Genomic DNA, 12,864 nt, shown 5'->3' on the forward strand with positions numbered 1-12,864 from the left:
GGAGGACTCAGGAAGCTTGCAATCACGGCGGAAGATGAAACAGAAGCAGGTACCTGTTACATGATAGGAGCAGGAGCAGGAGCAAGAAAGAGAAAGGAGAGGTGTCACACACTTTTAATCGACCAGACTCATGACAACTCATTCGCAACCATGAGGACAGTACCAAGTGGATGCTGCTAAACCATTCCTGAGAAATCCAGCCCCATGATCCAGTCACCTCCGACCAGGCCCCACCTCCAACATTAGAAGTCACAGTTGGACACGAGACTTGGTGGGGACACGGTTCCAAGCCATATCATATGCAGACATCCAAAAGATAGAAAGAGGATGTTGTGGGGGAACTGGATATTCACACAGAGTGCCCATGCAGTAACAGCACATAGCTAATTAAATACAAAGAGAAGATGGCACCTTCACAATGGAGTAATCTGGAACAACGCCCTGGCCACGTGGTCGGTCAAGATGAACATCGCCAGTCATGAGAGAAGCCTACATGGAGAATCTGCTGATGTCATGCACCGAGAAGGACGGCACGTCTGCTATGCAGTAGTCTTGCCAAAAATGTTAAACCTACCTGAATCTAATCACAAGGAAGCCATTCGACAAAGCCAAGTTCAAGGGCTTCCTGACAACAGCTGCAGTGATTTAAAGCACACTTTAAACATTGCTTTAAAGCACACTTTAAAGGACACTGAAGAGACTTGATGGGCCGGGAACCATGGCTCACGCCTGTAATCCCAACAGTTTGGGAGACCTAGGCGGGCGGATGGCTTGAGCTCAGGAGTTCCAGACGAGCCTGGGCAAGACGGTGAAACCCTGTCTCTACAAAAAATATGTTAAAAATTAGCCAGGCATGGTGGCACTCGCCTATAGTCCAAGTTACTCAGGAGGCTGAGGCAGGAGGATGGCTTGAGCCTGGGAGGTCAAGGCTGCACTTAGCCAGGTTCACGACCCTGCAAGCCAGCCTGGGCGACAGAGGGAGACCCTGTCTCAAAAGAGGCTTGACTACTAAATGCAAAGCATGATGTTTGGTTGGAAAGAAAATTTTGTTAGAAAGCAGCCATGAGGGATACTATGTGACCATGGGGACAATCGGAAAATGTTTCATGTGATCATACAGTAGAAAATTGTGTGGTCTCAATGTTACATTTCCTGAGTGTCATGGTGGCATTAAGGTTTTGTGGGAGCCCATGCTTCCCTGTAGGCGATACATGCTGCAGTATTTACGGATGATGGATCTAAATGATTCCAATGGATCTCAAATGATTCCACAAAACAACAACAACAAAAAAATACACGCACACGCTCAGAAAAAGATGGGGGCGCGGCATGGAGGGAGGGATGAAGCAAATGTGAGAAAATGGTAACAACTGGAGGATCCAGTAGAAGAATATACGTATGGGTGCTCCTTTGGCTTTCTGTGCAACTCTTCTGCGGCTTCCTAATTTTAACAAATGCAATCTGAGATGAAGGGGGATATTATGGACCACTTTATTACAGTCAGTTTGAAAACAAAGAAAAAGGTAACCAGTCGCTAGGAAACAAAATCCACCAAAACTAACACAAGAAGGAACAGCCAACCTGAACCGTTCCAGAATCATTACAGAAAGATATGAGTAGTCAAAGGCTTTCCACTAATAAACTCTAGGATTCCCCACCACATTCTGAAAAACATCCTAGGAATACCTGTCTTCCGTTTGACACAAACTCGTGCAGAAAATTGAAAAGGAGGAACAATCCTCCACTCACTGTATGAGCTTGGCATAACCTCGATACCAAATCCTGCAGGGACACTTAGAGAAATATTGCAGATCAATCACAGGCTCATGACATAGAAGTAAAAACTGGAACCAGAATCTTAGCACACGGAAGCCTACAGGATATAAAAAGGAAAATACCTAATATGGCATGACTAATATTGGCTTCATCCCAGAAATACAAACTTAATTTCTCTTCAGAAAATACAATGGTATAATTCTCCACATTAACAGATTTGGAGAGAGAAGCATGCTCTTCATAGTCACAAAAGGTATTGACTAAATGTCAATTTCCATTTGAGATGTATTGCTGACAATTTTTTTTTCTAAAAAGTCAGGACTATTGGGCTATAACTTACACAGAGGTCTGTGAGATCTCATAAATGCATATGGCTGTAAAAACACCAGCACAATATATATACATATAGAGCATCGCCATCCCCCGCTCCCCACCCCCCAGGTTCCCTTACGCCCTCTTGTAGTGAACTCCTGGTCTTAACCCTCAGACCCTGGCAACCATCAATCTGTTTTGTGTTCCTAGAGTTTTGCCTTTTCCAGAATGTCATATAAATGGAATCACACGGTACGTAGCATGTGCATTTGGCTTCCTTCAGAGAAAGACACTCGGACTGCGATTCCCTAAAGGTGCAATGTACAGTTTCATGACCTGGGTAATAGCTACCTGGCTTGATCACCTTATAACTGTTTGTCAAATGGCCGGCTTCTGAGTTCTCTCCGTGTGTGTGTGTGTGCGTGTATGTGAGACAGAGAGTGTATGGGTGTGTGCGTGCGTGGGGGGGTGTATTATGTTTCAAAAATGTAATTTTACATTTAACCGCCTCTAACTTTTATATCTTGATGATGGTTATTAAATGGCAATTATTAATCCTTTAAGAGACAGTGACTGATTGCTGGAAAAGTCAGTAGAGTCATTTCCTCTGTGGTGTGCAAAGTGGGAAGTAGTGATCAGGATGGGGCAAACAGGAGGGTTCCAAAACCCTGCCAACCTTCTGTTCCTCGCTCTGCATGGTAGTGACCTGGACTTCAACACTGCACAACCACATGGGTGCCGTTCACACTGGATCACGAGAACGGAGCACCCTGGAATCCCACAGATAGAGTTTGCACGGCCACCCTGGCGGCCACAGCCTACGCGGCCATACCTGGCAAACACAAGTGTTGGCCTCATCCTTCGAGGAAACGCATGATGAGAAAATGTGTGGGGAAAAGGAGGAGTTCTTGGGGTGGAGGTTGAGGACAGATGTGCATGAGGTTGTCCGAGTTCACCCAGGAGTGTGTTCCAGGCGGGCTGAAGTTCATGGCTGGTACTCACCATGACCACTATGATCCTATGATTGCCATCTCACATCCCCGTGTGCGGTGCCCTGGGCCTCCGCCACAGCCTGGAAGGCCACCCTTGGGGACTCTGGCTGGCGGGCGTGCTAGGAGACTCACACACCTTCGGCCCTAGCTGGAGTCTGAAGAGGAGATGCTCTTTTCTGCCAACAAAGTAAGAGGTCTCATATGGAAATGTACCTGTGGCAGTCCTGGCACCAGGTGTAGGTGGGATTCTGCACAGGGCTCCGCCACTGTGGCAGGCACGCAGCTCACCAGACCTCTGGAGCTCATCTGAGCTGAGTGGCAGGACAAGGCAGGAGGGGGTCTAAGGCTCTCCAGGCCAGACCCCACACTCCTCTTGGTGGGAGAGGAGGCTTGAGGGAAAAGCAAAAGGGGGCCACTGAATGAGGGGAAGGGCTCAACCTCCTCCTGTCCAATGGGACCCAGATGGATTCCTCTAATCCGAGGAGCCTCGGATTCTGCACTTACATCCCCTAGAACCAGAAGGCTCCGCCCGACCATGCGGTGTACCATGGGCCTAGGGTGTACATGTTACGGCCCCATTATTGTGCAGAAGGTGGTCTGAATATGGAACCGAGGGAGGCGGGGCTGGCAAAAGCCAGCAACTGAGGGATGGGTTCACGCCTTCCAGGACTCCGTCCACGGGCTTCTCCCCTTTCACACCCTGTGGACCATGGCCCATGCCCCCCGGGGCAGTGACTGGGGCTGGAGTTCTGCCCCCACCAGAACCTGCCTAGATGTCTCCGGTGGCAAAAACCCAAGCTGGAGAGTCCCTGACACATGTCTTCCCCCAGACACCAGCCCACTGTGTTATCCCCCCAAGAAACAACCACCTGTGTCAGGGTCAAAGCCTTGGCCCAAGGAGTCAAGCCCATCCTCTCCGGTGAGGGGTTAGATTCGGATGGGGTAGGTCCCCACCAGCGTTGGTTTCCAGGTCTGAGGTCTGTGATTGACCCACCACGTGCGTGGTGGTCCCCCTCGCTGAGCTCACACCATGAGCCCAGCAGTGAGACACAGAGGGAGTATGGGGGAAGGCAGATACCGAGCCCAACCAGCTGTCCCAGGGCAGTCTCTCTTTCCCACTTTCCACCCTCTCTGTGCGTATCCTGCCCATGTGTTGGTTAGCGGGCATCGTGGTGCCCTCCCACGGGAGCTCCCCATTTCCTAGATGAGGCACCAACCAGCGACTCTGAGGGATTATCACTGCACCCACACACGGGAGTGCTGAGACATCCCATCCATCCTGTGGAGGATCAGGAGCCTACTGTGGCACCTCCAGCATTCTGAGAGCCCCGACACCCGTCCCTGTGTTTGGGGATGTCCCCTTCGTCCCACTCCACAGCCTTCTAGGTGTTAGACTTGAACAACACCTCTTGTGAAAGGGTAGATCCCAGCCCTGCTTTAGCGAATTTGATCCTCCATGGATCCTTCACCACTGCTTCCACTCCATGAATCAGTCCATTCTCGCTCAAGGGACAGCACCCACAATTAATTTGATTCCCAAGCAGGTGCTAGCAGGGGCACACTCACACGTGCGCGCACACACACACACACACACACACGCTAACCTTGAACGGTATCTGCATTTCTATTGTTTTTGTCTGTTCGCAACACCCAGTCTCTTGGCAATGGGAGCTGGCAGAACCTACACACACCTCCTCACTGGAACCAGAATCTATGCCCGAATCTGGGGCCTGCCCAGCCCAGGATGCCGGCTGAAGGAACGAGGCGATCTCAACTGTCAGGGATGGTGAAGGCAGAAGAGAGAGCTCGAGGAAATCTCGTGTGACCTGGAGAGGCGGTCTGGAAGACTGACCAGGGACGCGAAAATATTACGTCCACAAAAACCTGCGGCCTTGGGGGTGGTGAAATGGTATTTCACAGGGACCATCGAAGACCAGCCAGGCCTAGCATCCACACTTGCCCTGGAAAGCAGCTGGCCATTTTCAAATCAAGGGTATGGAGTCCACTGGCTGCAGAAGGGGCTGCTGGCCACCTATAGAACACCAAGGATATGGAAGCCACTTTCTGTGTAGGTGCCTGCGAACAGTTTCCACCAGGTTGGCCAACAGGCGCCAGAACAGACTCGGTGCCCCCACCTCCAACCAACAGACTATCTTGCCCTTTTCTTCTGCACTCCATCTACCTTCCCTTTGACTTAGCCAGCCACCGGGATGTGGCTTCTGCCTCCACAAGGCTACTGAAACTAAAGAGGGAGACCTAACGGGATTTGATAACTGAGGTTCAAAGGTGAGGGCTAAGACGAACTGAGGATGTCACGCAGGTTACTGGCCCAGATGACCTGACCGTGTGCATGGTGGCACCGGAGGGAAATAATGGCTCCAGAAAGAGGACTGAGCTCCGTCGTGTTCCTCAACAGCACGGAAATAACCATGCAGGAACGGCCACCGGGGTCAAGCCACGGGGGAGAGCAAGGATGCTCATGATGGAAAGGACAGTGACAGGACAAACAGGGACAGTGAACTGCAGGAGGAAAGGTTGCTCAAAGGACCAGGGTGCTCAAAGGAGGCCATCAGTTCCTGCTGAAGGGGAGAGAGAATAGCACTGAAGAAGGGGACCTGTGAGACCCCAAAGTGGGAGGAGAAGAGGAGGGAGCATGAGCAGGGCGTGTACAGGAAAAGCAGGAAATGCTGCTGTGGCCGGGCAGGCCTCCCACAGCACCTAGACCCAGGGCACTATGGTGAGCCCGAGTGCAGGGCTGCTGCTCAGAGGCCGGCCCAGGCGCCCCGCAGGGAGAGGGCCCACCACAGAGCGCCAGGGGAACTGTTCTTCCAGCGCCAGGGAACGGAGCAACACCCGGCACACCCCAACACTCCCAACAATCGCAGAGAGGGCAGACCACAGACCACAGAATATGAGAACGACTTTATTTCACACTGCTTTGAACTGCGTTGGGAAGGGGGCAAATGCAGCGGAAGAGAAAAAGCCCTGGCTAAGGAGGATAAGGAGGAAACTCGCTTGGCTGCAGCTCCGGACGCTGGCTCCAACCTGTGAAACAGAGCAGGCTCAGGGACTGGCTCCCAGCCAGGGCCAGCCCACAGCCCTCCTAAGCTACCGGGATTGTGGGAAGGGGCACGGTGTGTGCAACACTCACTTCAAAGGTCCTGGAACTTGTCATTGAAGAACTGCATGGCCGCTGAAACAGAGAGGCAGAACCGGGCACTCCAGACCCAGGGAAACAGAAACTCACCCCCTGCCCCCGTGGGGAACCACCTAGCCCTGCAACCAGAAACCCCACCAGCCCTGGGACTGACTCATCCACCCGTCACCTGAATTAAATGTGGAAATGCCTTCCAAGCGGGAAAGTGGTTCTCAGGTGCTGGGCCATGCCAGAACCGTTCATTCAGAACGTGTTTCAAAGACAGATAAGCCAGCCAGCAAGCAAACACCATACAAGCCATACCAGGCAGCAGTTAAAGGGAAAACACATGCGGTATCTCTAACCCTCCTAAGAGAAGGAGAGTTCTGGGACTCGTGGACTAAGTGTACACGGAGTTCAGACGACACATTGCTGTCTGTGCGCACCCCTAGCTGGAAAGGCACAGAAGGCTCCAGGGCCAGGCTTTCCTTGGTTCTCTTCCCCAAAGGAAAGTCAGTTCCAGTGACGCCGCCTGTACCTACAGCCCACCCCCGCCCCCCGCACCCGCAGAAAGACACCGCTGTCCATCCCTGCCCCAGCCAGGGCTCCATCATACCTAGCTGCTGTGTAAGGTCCTCAATTTCCCTCTGCAGCCGGATGCACTAGACCAGCAGACACCGGAGGAAGATAAATGGTTAGTCAATTCTGGCCTCCTCTCTCCTCGTCTTCCCTGTCTCCCCCAGCCCTTAGTAGCCCCCATAGCCTGCAGCCCAGTGGTGAGGTGGGTTGGCATGAAACCCTCAATGTAAAAGAGGCACCCTCTCTCCGTGGGATGCAGAAGGTGGTGACGGGGCGGGGCGGGGGGACACAGAAATCAGTTTAACCTGGACACGGATCCCACCATCTAACGTGGACTTCTATTTCTAGGAGCCACACAAAGCATTACCCGAGGACAACCCTGGGCTCCCAGGGGCCGGCGGAGGCCTGCTGCCATTCTCCAGGGCTGGGGCCCAGCACGCCTCTCCCACTGGGACCGACCTCCAGGTCCGCCCAGTTGTCAGCCGACCCTTCGGCAGGGGCACCTTCTGGACGCTGGGCCGGTGGCACGATGGTGGCTGGTTCGTCAGCCAGGGAGGACGAGTAGTCCACATCGTCCCCTTGGTCGTCGACTGGGGTGCCAGGCCGGCCTTCCCGGCCCCAGAGCACCACCTTTCCCGGCTCTATCAATTCGCTCTCAGACTCGAAGCTGAAGCCCTCCGGATCTGTGAACCTGCTCTCGCCCTCGCGGCTGCCTGGCGCCCCCAAATCGAGGCCGTGGCCCTGGCCCCGTGGGGCTCCGGGGCTGGCCATGCAGGAGCCAGCCTGCTTGCCACCCTCCAGGCCGAAACTGGCCCCACAAACGGCTACCTTGTCGGAGGAGCTCATGGCGCCAGTCTGGGCAGCCTGGGCTGCGGGGAGACGGTCGTCCTGGTAACGGCAGAACGGGAGAGCCGAGTCCTGCCAAGCCCGGCGGAGCGGGCCACGCGACAGGAACAGTGAGGCCTTCGGGACACCGCTGCCCTCACCCCGGGTGGAAGTACCAGATGTCCCCGACAGCGCGTGGCTTCTGCGCGTGCACTTGACGCCAGTGCCGCGACTTCTCATTGGTCCCCCTCTACCAACCAGCGCGCCCTTTGTTGGCAGAGGCCTCTGGGCTTTAACCAATCGGAACACAGGCCCTTGGTTTGCCCCGACACCCGTCATTTGACTGGGTGGCTGTGCTCTGGTCTGGTCTTGGGGCCAGGGGGCACTGGAGCTCTCGATCCACCTCCTTCTTGCTCTCCTGCTGCCTCTGGCTGGGAACCTACTTTCCAATGAGACCTCCTCTGTGCACCGGGTGCTTTGCGTGCATCACGACATTTACTCTCCCAAGCTGATGAGCTGGGGGAAGGTCTCCCCTTAATCCCCACCTTACAGATGGGACACTGGGGCTCAGAGACGTGGCTCTCCTTGGAAAGTAGGTGCCCGGCCAGAGGCAGAAGGACAGGAAGAAAGAGGTGATCGAGAGCTACGGTGCCCCCTGGCCCCAAGACCCGACCAGAGCGCAGCCACCCAGTCAAATGACGGGCATGGAGGCAAACCAAGAGCCTGTGTCTCGATTGGTTAAAGCTCAGGCACCTCGCCCCACAAAGGGCGTGCTGGTTGGCAGACGGGGACCAATGAGAAGGCTCGGCGCCGGCGTCAAGGGCGCGAGGAAGCCACTCGCTGTCCTGGACATCTGGTACTTCCGCCTGGGGCGAGGGCGGTGGTGTCCCGAAGGCCTCACTGTTTCTGTCGCGTGGCCCGCTCAGCTGGGCTTGGCTGGGCTCAGCTCTCCGCTCCCGCCGTTACCAGGACGACCGTCTCCCCACAGCCCAGGCTGCCCGGACTGGCGCCATGAGCTCCCCCGACAAGGTGTCCGTTTGTGGGGCCAGTTTCGACCTGGAGGGTGGCAAAAAGGCTGGCTCCCACACGGCCAGCCCCGGAGCCCCAGGGGCCCACAGCCACGGCCTCGATTTGGGGGTGCCGGGCAGCGGCGATGGCGAGAGCGAGAGCGGGTTCACAGATCCGGGGGGCTTCAGCTTCGAGTCTGAGAGCGAATTGATAGAGCAAGGAAGGGTGGTGCTCTGGGGCCGGGAAGGCCGGCCAGGCACCCCGGTGGATGACCAAGGGGACGTTGTGGACTACTCATTCTACCTGGCTGACGAACCAGCCGCCATCGTGCCGCCGCCCAGCGTCCAGGGACACCCGTTCCCAGAAGGTGCCGCTGCCGAAGGGTCGGCTGAGAATTGGGCAGATGCGGAGGTCGGTCCCAGTGGGAGAGACGTGCTGGGCCACAGCCCTGGAAAATGGCAGCAGGCCTCTGCCGGCCGTCTCCACCTCTGCGGTCCTGGGCCAGTGCGGACCTGGAAGAACCCGGAAAGGGGCTCGAAGAGCAGATGGAGCCTCCGCGTGGATCCCCAGCAGCCCTCTGCGAAAGGCCCCACCAGGCTGTCTACCCACGACTCTGATTCCGCAGATGAGAGCAGCGACTTACCACTGATGAAGGTAGGCATTTGCTGCAACGAAGGAAGCCAGGCCAAGCCCGGCAGCCCCAAGAAGCGAGCAGACACATCCAGACAGGCAAGCTTCCACTGCAAGGAGAGTTACCTGCCTGTGCCGGGCCGTTTCCTGACCTCTGCTCCCCGCGGACTCACTCCAGTCGCAGAGAGGCCGGCTGTGGGAGAGCTGGAGGACTCTCCCCAGAAGAAAATGCAGAGCAGGGCCTGGGGAAAGGTGGAGGTCAGGCCCAGCTGCTCAGGAGCTGCCGCTGCAGGGGCCCTGCCCCAGGGCCTTTCGAGGAGGAAGATGGCCGGGGGGAGGAAGTCCCTAGGGGGTGCCTCTCAACTGGCCCCGGGGAGAGGCTTTCCTGCCTGCGGAGAGAGACTCTCAGCCGCTCCCCCGGAGCCGGCCACCTTCCCGCCATTCTCTGGTGTGCGGCCACAGGGGATGTCCAAGAAACCCCAAAAGCCTAAGCACAGCAGCCCTGGGAAGAAACCAGCCGGGAGGAAGACCAGGGAGTCCCAGGCTGCGGCCAGAGAAGATAATGACCCAAATAGAGATGAGGTCCCAAGAGCCCAAGTGAGTAGGCCCTTCTCGCCCTCCTCTCCCTCTTTACCCTCCTCCCCCCACACCTCCTCTCTTCCAGCACACACCTGTTTACCCATGCCTCCTCTGTCCCTTGCTCGAGGGTTGTCATCGGGAGCCCAGGGACACTAGAATGCCCGATGGGTGTCTTCGTCATAAGGGCACACGTTAAAGGGAGCACTTCTTGTGTGATGGCCATGCCTCTGGACACTCTGCAGGGGTCCTGCCTCCGCCCGCAGAGAGGAGCTGGGGTGGAAGGCAGGGCTGGCAGCTGGTTTGGATCGGGTGATGCCTTAAAGTGTGGGCTGCAAAGCTGGGGCATCTAGGCTCATCAACTTCCTGATTCCTCCTTCCCTAGCTGTTGCCCGACCCACCTGGCAGGCGGCCCGGGCTATCTCAGTATCCCCAGTGTTTTCCCTGGCTGGCCTCTGCCTCCTGGCCTGAGGCTGACTGAGGGAGAAAGTGCTAATGAGATTAGGCTCAGGAGTCTCCACCTTACCACAACCCCTCCCCACGTGTACTCACCGCCGGCCCCCATCGCCAGCCCGACTCAGAAGTTTCTGTTTTAGCTTCCCACCCACAGGCCAGGACTGCCTCGCCTGTCTGTGCGTCGTGGAGAATTCAGCAGTAGCGACCCCAACATCAGAGCTCCCCAACTTCCGGGAACTTCAGAGCCCTCGGCCTACAGCCCGGGAGGCCTCGTGCCCAGACGCCATGCACCCTCCGGTGAGTCTTGCGGGTTTGATAGGGGTGGAGGGGAGAGGGGTCGGGAGGGAAACCTCTGGCCCTGTCGCTTCTGGGGGCTCAGCCTTATTCCCAGACTTCCCTGCCCACCCAGGCAGCTGTCCCACGGGGAAACGGGGTGTTGACCGGGCTGGCTTTAAGCCGCATCGTCCTCTCTGAGTGGGGTTTGTGTGGTGGGGGGCGATTTGGAGCAGCGCCCCAAACTCCCAACTCTGGAAGGAGACTTTCGGCAGTACTGAGCCCTTTCCTGTTAAGTCCTGCTCAGCCACACTGGCCCTCCCAGGGCCTGGCTGTGGCTGCCGCACTGCTGGAGTCCAACCTGGAGTCACAATGCTAGGGGGCCACAGGTGCACATGAGCTTACACTGGGGAACAGTGAAGGCAGTCCCAGAGCGGGGTTGGAGTTGCTGGGCAGAGCAGGGGCAACGTGTACCAGCAGAGGGTGATGCTGCCTCACATTAGACACCACTAGGCCCTTTCCACCTCACTGGGAGGCTTGGAAGCTGGATTTTGTGTTCTCTTTCAGGTAACCAGCAGCCGCCTGTCCATCCCCCAAGACCGGAAAGGCAGCAGCAGCCCCCGGGAGCCCAGGGCTGTCTTCGGGTAATGCTTTGTGTGGCTCCTAGAAATAGAGGTCCACAGTAGATGGTGGGATCCGTGTCCAGGTTAAACTGATTTCTGCGTCCGCCCCCTCCCTCCCCACCGCACTCCGCACATCTCCACCTTCTGCACCCCACGGAGAGAGGGTGCCTCGTTTCCATTGAGGGTTCCCTGCCAACCCACCTCGCCACTGGGCTGCAGGCTATGGGGGCTGCAGGGAGGCTGGGGAGAGAGGAGGACAGAATTGACTAACCATTTATCTTCCTGCGGTGTCTGCTGGTCTAGTGCATCTGGCTGCAGAGGGAAATTGAGGACCTTACACAGCAGCTAGGTACGAGGGAGCCCTGGCTGGGGCAGGAATGGACAGCGGTGTCTTTCTGCAGGTGTTGGGGGCGGTGGTGGGCTGCAGGTACGGGCAGCATCACTGGGACTGACTTTCCTCTGGGGAGGAGAATCAAGCAGACCTGGCCCTGGAGCCTTCTGTGCCTTTCCAGCTAGGGGTGTGCACAGACAGCAATGTGTCGTCTGGACTCCGTGTACACTTAGTCCACGAGTCCCAGAACTCTCCTTCTCTTAGGGCGGTTAGAGATACCACCTGTGTTTCCCCTTTAACTACTGCCTGGTATGGCTTGTATGGTGTTTGCTTGCTGGCTGGCTTATCTGTCTTTGAAATACGTTCTGTACGGTACTGGGATGGCCCAGCACCTGAGAACCACTTTCCCGCTTAGAAGGCATTTCCACATTTAATTCAGGTGACGGGTGGGTGAGTCAGTCCCAGGGCTGGTGGGGTTTCTGGTTGCAGGGCTAGGTGGTTCCCCACCGGGGCAGGGCGTGGGTTTCTGTTTCCCTGGGTCTGGAGTGTCCATTTCTGCCTCTCTCTTTCAGCGGCCATGCAGTTCCTCACTGACAAGTTCCAGGACCTTTGAAGTGAGTGTTGCACACACCGTGCCCCTTTCCACAATCATGGTACCTTAGGAGGGCTGTGGGCTGGCCCTGGCTGAGGGCCCGTCCCTGAGCCTACTCTGTTTCACAGGTTGGAGCCAGCATCTTCCTACAAGATGAACAGCTGCCACCTTTGGAGCTCCGGAGCTGCAGCCAAGCGGGTTCCCTCCATATCCTGTTCAGCCAGGGCTTCCTCTCTTCCGCTGCATTTGCCCCCTTCCCAACGCAGTTCAAAGCAATTTGAAATAAAGTCGTTCTCATATTCTGTGGTCTGTGGTCTGCCCTCTCTGCGATTGTTGGGAGTGTTGGGGTTTGCAGCGTGTTGCCCGGTTCACTGGCGGTTGAAGAACAGTTCCCCTGGGGCTCTGTGGTGGGCCCTCTCCCTGCGGGGCACCTGGGCCGGCCTCTGAGCAGCAGCCCTGCACTCGGGCTCACCACAGTGCCCTGGGTCTAGGTGTGTGGGGGCCCTGCCCGGCCACAGCGGCATTTCCTGCCTTTCTCCTACACGCCTTGCTCACGGTCCCTCCTCTTCTCCTCCCACTTTGGGGTCTCACAGTTCCCCTTCTTCAGCGCTATTCTCCCTCCCCTTCAGCAGGAACTGATGGCCTCCTTCCAGAACCTGTCACCTTTCCTCCTGCGGTTCACTGTTTCTGTTCTGCCCTCTCACCATCCTTTCCATCGTGAGCATCCTTGCTCTCCCCAGTGGCTTGATGCCGGT

General features: G+C 56.5%; 2 protein-coding genes across 5 annotated transcripts; one reads left to right on the top strand and one right to left on the bottom strand.

Moving 5' to 3' along the window:
- Nucleotides 1-5,987: 5,987 nt before the first annotated feature.
- Nucleotides 5,988-8,061, bottom strand: LOC129138871 (uncharacterized protein CXorf49-like). Of its 4 annotated transcripts, none has more exons than XR_010154832.1 (4): nucleotides 7,163-8,032; nucleotides 6,833-6,878; nucleotides 6,232-6,299; nucleotides 5,988-6,125 (listed from the first exon to the last, which is right to left on the bottom strand). XR_010154832.1 is itself a non-coding variant. In XM_054677066.2 (4 exons), exons 1-4 carry the CDS (start codon nucleotides 7,957-7,959, stop codon nucleotides 6,009-6,011), a joined length of 936 nt encoding a protein of 311 aa, XP_054533041.1. In that variant the 5' UTR covers nucleotides 7,960-8,061; the 3' UTR covers nucleotides 5,988-6,008. The 4 variants fall into 4 exon arrangements, 3 of the variants coding, with proteins under 3 accessions (XP_054533041.1, XP_063660815.1, XP_054533042.1); XM_054677066.2 differs by having other exon boundaries at nucleotides 7,255-8,061; XM_063804745.1 differs by having other exon boundaries at nucleotides 6,232-6,273; nucleotides 7,163-8,030.
- Nucleotides 8,062-8,423: 362 nt separating this feature from the next.
- CXHXorf49B (chromosome X CXorf49B homolog) lies at nucleotides 8,424-12,411 on the top strand. Its single transcript, XM_054677064.2, has 6 exons — nucleotides 8,424-9,855; nucleotides 10,431-10,587; nucleotides 11,131-11,207; nucleotides 11,490-11,535; nucleotides 12,090-12,131; nucleotides 12,238-12,411. Exons 1-5 carry the CDS (start codon nucleotides 8,632-8,634, stop codon nucleotides 12,128-12,130), a joined length of 1,545 nt encoding a protein of 514 aa, XP_054533039.1. The 5' UTR covers nucleotides 8,424-8,631; the 3' UTR covers nucleotide 12,131; nucleotides 12,238-12,411.
- The last annotated feature ends 453 nt before the right edge of the window (nucleotides 12,412-12,864 follow it).

The sequence above is a fragment of the Pan troglodytes genome, chromosome X, assembly GCF_028858775.2.
Source record: "Pan troglodytes isolate AG18354 chromosome X, NHGRI_mPanTro3-v2.0_pri, whole genome shotgun sequence".
Taxonomy (NCBI): Eukaryota; Metazoa; Chordata; class Mammalia; order Primates; family Hominidae; genus Pan; species Pan troglodytes.

Excerpts from the sequence above, each read along its gene's own strand:
- LOC129138871 (XM_054677066.2), bottom strand. The coding sequence starts at position 7,959 with ATGACGGGTGTCGGGGCAAACCAAGGGCCTGTGTTCCGATTGGTTAAA. Across the intron at positions 6,879-7,254 it reads ACAACTGGGCGGACCTGGAG|TGCATCCGGCTGCAGAGGGA; the intron begins GTCGGTCCCAGT and ends CTGCTGGTCTAG. Across the intron at positions 6,126-6,231 it reads CAAGTTCCAGGACCTTTGAA|GTTGGAGCCAGCGTCCGGAG; the intron begins GTGAGTGTTGCA and ends TCTGTTTCACAG.
- CXHXorf49B (XM_054677064.2), top strand. The coding sequence starts at position 8,632 with ATGAGCTCCCCCGACAAGGTGTCCGTTTGTGGGGCCAGTTTCGACCTG. Across the intron at positions 9,856-10,430 it reads ATGAGGTCCCAAGAGCCCAA|CTTCCCACCCACAGGCCAGG; the intron begins GTGAGTAGGCCC and ends TTTCTGTTTTAG. Across the intron at positions 11,536-12,089 it reads GGACCTTACACAGCAGCTAG|CGGCCATGCAGTTCCTCACT; the intron begins GTACGAGGGAGC and ends TCTCTCTTTCAG.